Source organism: Phlebotomus papatasi, chromosome 2 (genome assembly GCF_024763615.1).
Source record: "Phlebotomus papatasi isolate M1 chromosome 2, Ppap_2.1, whole genome shotgun sequence".
Taxonomy (NCBI): domain Eukaryota; kingdom Metazoa; phylum Arthropoda; class Insecta; order Diptera; family Psychodidae; genus Phlebotomus; species Phlebotomus papatasi.
In genome coordinates, this window is record NC_077223.1 from 18,559,024 (window position 1) to 18,566,184 (window position 7,161).

General features: G+C 35.4%; 1 protein-coding gene across 1 annotated transcript; it reads left to right on the plus strand.

Moving 5' to 3' along the window:
- The first annotated feature begins 334 nt into the window (after window positions 1–334).
- On the plus strand, window positions 335–7,154 carry LOC129802937 (nuclear inhibitor of protein phosphatase 1). Its single transcript, XM_055849182.1, has 6 exons — window positions 335–467; window positions 540–754; window positions 816–1,027; window positions 1,246–1,323; window positions 1,381–1,960; window positions 7,014–7,154. Exons 1-5 carry the CDS (start codon window positions 439–441, stop codon window positions 1,909–1,911), a joined length of 1,065 nt encoding a protein of 354 aa, XP_055705157.1. The 5' UTR covers window positions 335–438; the 3' UTR covers window positions 1,912–1,960; window positions 7,014–7,154.
- Window positions 7,155–7,161: the final 7 nt, after the last annotated feature.

A 7,161-nucleotide genomic window follows, 5' to 3' on the forward strand; every position in this document is an offset into this window, starting at 1 on the left:
AAGGGGAAGAGCACCGTTAACATTTATTGTGCTTCCTCGGCGACTGGAAGCCATTCAAATGAATAAAATCCGGTTTAGGATCACTCTCAAAAAATCGAATAACAAAAATTACGCAAAATTTTTATTTCTACACAGGATAATGAGATTTCACATTGTGATTTATTTACAAAGTCTACTTGAGATCATTTTCATGGAACACAAAGTGGAAAATTGATGAAATTTTGAGTGTGGAAGGATAATTCCGCTCGTGGCGAAATTGGCGAAATTAAAACGTTATAACAGATTTATAATATGCGTCCGTTAGATGGCGCTGTTACATTCGACATCGAATGGCGAATCAACAAAAAAAATGCAGTAGCTGTCATTTGGGATTTGTTTTTATTTTCCCCAAACAAGAAAATTTGAATTTTCTTCATAGAAGAAAAGGCAGAATAGCCAATGTCCAATCACTATGAAGTCCCAAAGTGGTGAGTGAATCTCTTGCACAATTATTTTCATGCAAAATACTGTGTTCGAGGTGTAAGATCAAGTTTTTATAGGGCAGGGAAGCCTCCCACTGGTTTCCATTTAGACGTCCTGAAGGAGGACAAGCTCATCCAGAAGTTGATGATTGACGAGAAGAAGTGCTACCTGTTTGGACGGAATTCCCAGTTAAATGACTTCTGCATTGATCATCAATCCTGTTCGCGTGTTCATGCTGCCTACGTCTATCACAAACACCTGCACATCTCCTACCTTGTAGATCTGGGCAGCAGTGAGTTGGGAAGCTGGAGGGACTCGTTGGGTGGGATTTAAGTGAATTCATTGTTTTGCAGCCCATGGAACCTTCATTGGTAACATTCGCCTGGAGGCGCACAAACCGACGCAGTTGCACATGAACTCCCAGTTTCACTTTGGCGCTTCCACCAGATCCTACATACTCAGGGAGAGACCAACAACAGGTGTTCGGCCCAATATCATGGAAGATATTCCCATGTCGGATGTCCCTGAAGGAGCCCTCCTTCCGGAAAGTCAGAGTGAGCTTGATGTTAGTAAAAAAAATTGCTATTTTGGACCTTATGGAAAAGCGGGAAAAGATTTATCTTTCCTCCCTGATTGTCTGCTTTTTACTTTAGATTTTTTAGGGCAAAGGAATTTAAAAAAAGAATTAGTAATTACTAATTACCCTTTCCCAAAAAAAAATCTACCGGATTTTGTCTGAAGTTTCTCAACATTTTTCTTTTGTTTGTGGCTTTGATCCCTCAGAATCTAACAGAGTACAATACAGCAACAAATAGAAGGATTTCAATGCTGGGAATTGCCGATGACACAACATACAAAAGCGTAAGTGCAATTCCACAGTGCAATTCCTCTTCAAACTGACAGATTCTTTGCCTTTAGCAAAATCTGGACAAGGATAAGGCCAATCGGAAGAGATTGCGGAAGAGTGTGACATTCAATGATGATGAAATTGTTATCAATCCGGAGGACATTGATCCAACAATTGGACGTTTCAGAAATCTTATTCAGACTACGGTTGTGCCTACGAAGAAGGCCAAGATGGACATTGGGATACCCACGAGTGCCTCCAGTAGCACCAATGAATCCACTAAGCATCTCCATCCGACCAATATGGTGCCCCATCTCTACCATGGGTTGCCGCCAACGGCCGATGAGGGCAAATTTTCAATGGATGTCGATGAGGGATCTGCTCCATTGAGTCTGGGCTCAAAGTTGGGACTCTTGCTGCCAAATCCAGCGCCTGATGTCCTTCCGACAAATGTAGCAGAGGCACCCGAAGTTATGCCACCGCCACAGTCGGCGTCCAGTCGACTGGAAGAGCCAGAAACTCATACTGGGGACGAGCCGAAAAAGAAGAAGTACGCCAAGGAAGCATGGCCAGGCCGAAAACCTCTCATGAGTGGGCTGTAAATGGCATCATTTAGGTACTTAACCATAAGCAGGACTTCGAAAATAACTGGTAAGTTAAAGTTTGAAAAAACTGTAAAAAAAAAAACAATTTCGAAAAAACAATTTTTTGGCCCTTTGAAATTTCGACCTTCCAACCTCAAGGACTCAAACCCTTCGAACTTTTTGCATATAGGGGAAAGTACTCTCCCTTCGAACGTTCATGCTTTCGAATAATGTGAATTTTCTTGTATTTTTCTAAGAGACACAAAATTATGATATAATTAGCAGTAATTGAGAATGAACTAACTAATATTTTACAGAAATCCATATGTCTCTTAGGGAAAATAAAAGAAAATTCACATTATTCGAAGGCACGAACGTTCGAAGGGAGAGTACTTTCCCCTACGGAAATGGCCTTGATGGTGCTATTCGAATGAAAAAGGGAAATTTTTCTCTTGCACATTTATTTTAGTGCATGACTGTTCTCAAGTGCTTCTGCATTATCGACTTTGTTCCTGTTGGTCCCTGTCACGACTCTGGAGATTTTAAAACACGCTGACGACTGGGGAAAACAGTTGAGACCGGCACCAATACAAAGAAAAGTCGATAATGTCGATTGAATTTAACTCCTGCGTCACCGACTCAGAATTTTCTTTAGATTTACGAAACAATTTTTCTTTTTAATTTTTTCTTTTTTCTTTTTCATTGACATTTGTCTATTTTTTCCATGAGGTTTTTTATACTTGTTTTTTTTTCTTCTTCAATATACCAATTAATTTTTTCCATTGAAATTTACATTTTCTATACTTTATTCTTTAGTATTATCAGAGATATTTTCATTGTTGTAAAGAGTCTCTGATTCTTTCCGTACAGAAGTAGATTTTGAAAAATTCGAAAATCTAATTGAAGATCCAAAAAGGAGACTTTCTTATACGGGCTTCAGACCTAAGACTTAGCCATATGGCTTAACTGCTCTAATTTTTTATCAATCACGATTTTTCGGAAAAATTTATCTTAGGATTGGATATTTACGGATAAGTAACCTATAGGGTTATCAAAAAGCATTAAAATTGCTCGCTATTTAGAATTTTGAGATCTTCGGGACCTGGGCTAAACCTCTAGTCTGAAGACGGTCTTACTTTTTAATACTTTTGCAAGGTGTCGGAAGTTACATCCTGTTCGAATGCGATATCTTTTATCGTTTGGTATGTAAATGAAAGCAGAGAAAGAGATAATGAGAGGAAATTGCAACAATTAGGGTAAAGTGGTACAATTTGGACAATCAATGGTACAATTTGGACAATGGTACAATTTGGACAGGGCTTTTTTTCTTGATAAATTTAGTACTTCATTTTCATTTCATTTTCAAAACAAATTTTGTACTGTATTTATCAAGAAAAAATCCCGGTCCAACTTGTACAGGCGAATTGTCCAAATTGTAGCACTAATTCCAAATTATATCACTTTACCCTATACTCAATCCCGGTATTACAGTAGACTCTCTCTCAATTGGGCATTTGGGGCGAAATGTCATCCGGTTTATCGATAGATTTAGGCGTCAAAGCCGTTGTAAATTCCACAAAAAGCGCTCAATTATAAAGGATCACGATAAAATAGGAAGAATTACAGCAAATTTGAGCAAATTAGCTTCATAATTAAATGTGAAAATTGTCAACAACATTTTGCGCCCGATTGTAAAAGAGCCGATTGAGCGAGAGCCTACTGTATGCACATTTTCGGGCCCGAAAAAACGTGCGAAATGGCATTACGCATCGAGAAAAACTAGAATATTTTAGAAAAAAACACACACACACACACAAAAAACTGCAAATCATTTGACCAATGCAAATAACAAGCGGCGAGGGTAATGACGTTTCCTTTCGCCGAGAGACATCAGAAATTGCTTCGTTTTTTTTATTACTTTTTGCTCTATACTTTTTGTTACTTTTTACCCCAAGTGGCCATTTTTAATAAAAGGATTTCTGGAGAAAAGAACCTTTGTGATATTCTAAAATAGATAGCGAATTCGAATTCAAAGAATCAAAATCATTTAGGAAATATTTATCAGTGCATCAATTTTGGAAAATAAGTAGGTAAAAATTGATATCTGTTGTAAGGAAAATATTTCAAAAACAGGCCTAAAAATTTCAATATTTTTTATTTACTAAATTCCTTGTTTGAATTCTAAGAAACTTACGACATTGAAGAAGGTCATTTGAATTTATCGATCTGTGACTTTTTGCCCCAGTCTCCCCTACTTTTTAGCCAGAGTTCTTCAATAAATGATTAAAATATTTAAAAAATTAACCTTAATAAAAGAAATTAAAGTTTTATTCTGAAAAAGTAGCAAAATGTTTTCAAATTTACCGCGTCGCAAAATAGTATACATTCAGGCGTATTTCATAAATTTACTCCCAATGGTAAGCAAATTTGCATAATTGTATGTGTATAGGGGAAACTGGGGCACCACCAAACAGGGGTACCACCAAACACTGCGATTTTTTAAATAGGTATAATATTTCAGAGAATGAGACTAGTAGAAAATCATAGATACTATAGGGATGCTTGTCCAGAGAAAGAATGATCCATATAATTCAAGTAGTTTAGAAATAAGAATCTTTTTTCGCAAAATTGTGAGATTTTGATAATTTTAGCCATTTATATATCTACCTGGAAAATAAAACTGAAATAAGTTACATCAAATTTCACTACACCAGTACCTTCCTACGTGTTTTGAGATAATATTTATGTATCTACTAAAGAAATTAATGTTCACATTTTTTTAAAAGAATATAAAATCCATCACAAAACAGAGTTTGGGGCACCAACAAACTGGCAAATTTCTCACAATTGCAGATGTCGCGAGCGTAGCTTGAATGGCAAAATTTTTTCTCTTATCTTTCTTACTCTTCATCTCCCTCTTTGTTCGATTTCAAAAATTTATATCCATTCATGGGATTTTCATTCAAGACTCAGGAGAAATATAGTTTCAAGAACCCAATTATGCATTAAATGATTCTTAATGATTCTTAAATGATTTTAATCAAGGACTGACGAATGATTTCTCTATTTTATTGCAAATAATCAGAAGAGCGCGCAAAATTTGAACTTTAGGTATAGTGTTTGCCACGATTTTAGTGGCGCAGCTTTCCAGTCAGAAGCCGAATGCTGTCAAAATGATGAAAAATCCATTGAAAAATATGTTCGATGCGCAGTGCTTTAGTTTTTTGCTATTTTAGTCACTCATTCTAAATTTTGCAGTGCTTTTTTGAGAATTATTTACATTTTCAATACCTTCTTTATAATTAAGAGTTGTGATGAATGCACAATATATCTTCAATGGGTGAAAAAATGAGGTGTTTTTTGGTGCCCCAGAAAGTGTTTATTGGTACCCCGGGTGGTTGGAAAAAAGTGAAAAATACATGGTAATACAATTTTCCTTTTTACGGAAAATTAAAGTGCTTGACATCATCCTTGTATACATTAATATGCAGCCTATACCTAAGACTATAACATGGAGTAAGCAACATTTTTCTAAAATTCACAGTTTTCTTAGGAAATTCAGTCAAAATCGCATCTTTCAAAAGTGTTTGGTGGTACCCCAGTTTCCCCTAATTCCGTCAGGTGCATAATACAGGGACTGATTGTACCATTTTAAAACAGCAACGATACTTTTTTGACACACTTCTGACACTGCCCGGTTTTACCGTAAATCAAAGTTCCGGGCATATCGCATCCTACACATAAGGATATTTTCTCACTGAAAGCACTATTTTCACCTCCAGGGAACCCATAATTATTTTAATTTCATTTAAAGCACCTTCACAGTAAAATGAAAACAATTTTTTTAATGAGCATTCGCTGAGCTGACAACTCACTGGCATGCAAGTTTCAGAATAGAACTCGTTGGATGGCGCTGTACCCGATAGGAACAGTGTGGAAAACTGTTCGCAATTTTTATTTTTTAGCTTTTGTGCAAAAAAAGTTCAACCAAATTGGACTTTTTCTCATAAAAGTACCCTTTTTTTATATGTAGTTCAAAAGTTTCCAACAAATTTGTTAAAAAAAAATTCTCAATAGAAATGGCCCATTATACCGTTAAAATTAACTTTGCGATTTCTTTCTAAATTCTAAACAGAAGCAACCCAAAATTAAAAAAAAATTACGGATAAAAAACTTATGAGAAAAGCAATAAACTAAAAAATAATATAATAATAATAAAGCGATAAACTGTCAAATGGAATTATACACAAATTGTCAACATTTCTGAATTTCATCGTGTCTATTCATTAGCCAAGACACCCATAATTTTTCGGGTAACGCGCCTGGGGATTTTTTCGGGAGAAGCGACTTTGGGAAAAGCCAAGACACAAACCTTTTTTCGATGGATTCGGCTAACTTCAGATCGGTGATCAAATCGGTTGTGAATCGGTAAAAATAAAAAAAAATATATTGGAAGAGAAAAATCTGCAAAATACTCATTAAATCCTTTTGAAAACTAGAATATTAAAGCTTGAGGTCTAATGAGATTCTTAATAGAATTCATTTATAGCGCTATTCCAATGAAAAATTAAAAGGGAATAATTTTTAATCACTTTTTAGCACTTTATTGTTCTTAAATGGCTTAAATGCTTCTGCATTATCGATTTCCATGTTAGTTTCTATCCCGATTGATTTCCCCAGTCCTCATCGTGTTCCAAAACCACCAAACAGCCGGGACAGGAACCAAAACAAAGAAAAGTCAATTATGTAGAAGCACTTCAGAATAGTCAAGTGATAAAAAAATCATTTTTAATTGATATAGCACTGTCATTCGCTTTCAATCACTTACTTCTTTTGGGGCTCGGGCTTCGGATAATCAGGTTAGCAACTGACGTCTGCTGTTCTTAATTGGGAAATGAATCGTATTTTAACTTTTTCTCTTGTCCCTTCTGCCTTACCAAAAGCACTTTAAAAGAATAAAACAATAGATATTTTTTTCCAAAATTTATTAAACTCATTTCTTAAAATTGATCCCAATTTAAATAGAAAATGACATGAAAAAAGAACGCCTGCAATTTTGGCACTACTCTGCATAAGAAACACGAGTAATTTATTGAATCATATTTCTTTAAAAATTCTAGGATTTTGTCTGTGTGGAATCTAATGCAACAAAAGGCGGCAATGCGGACAAAAAAATGTTTTTAAATCAACTGCTCCAATATTTTTTGTTCGCACAGAGAGGAGATTCGGATTTAATAAAAAGTTTTAAGAAGAAAAAAAAACGAAAAC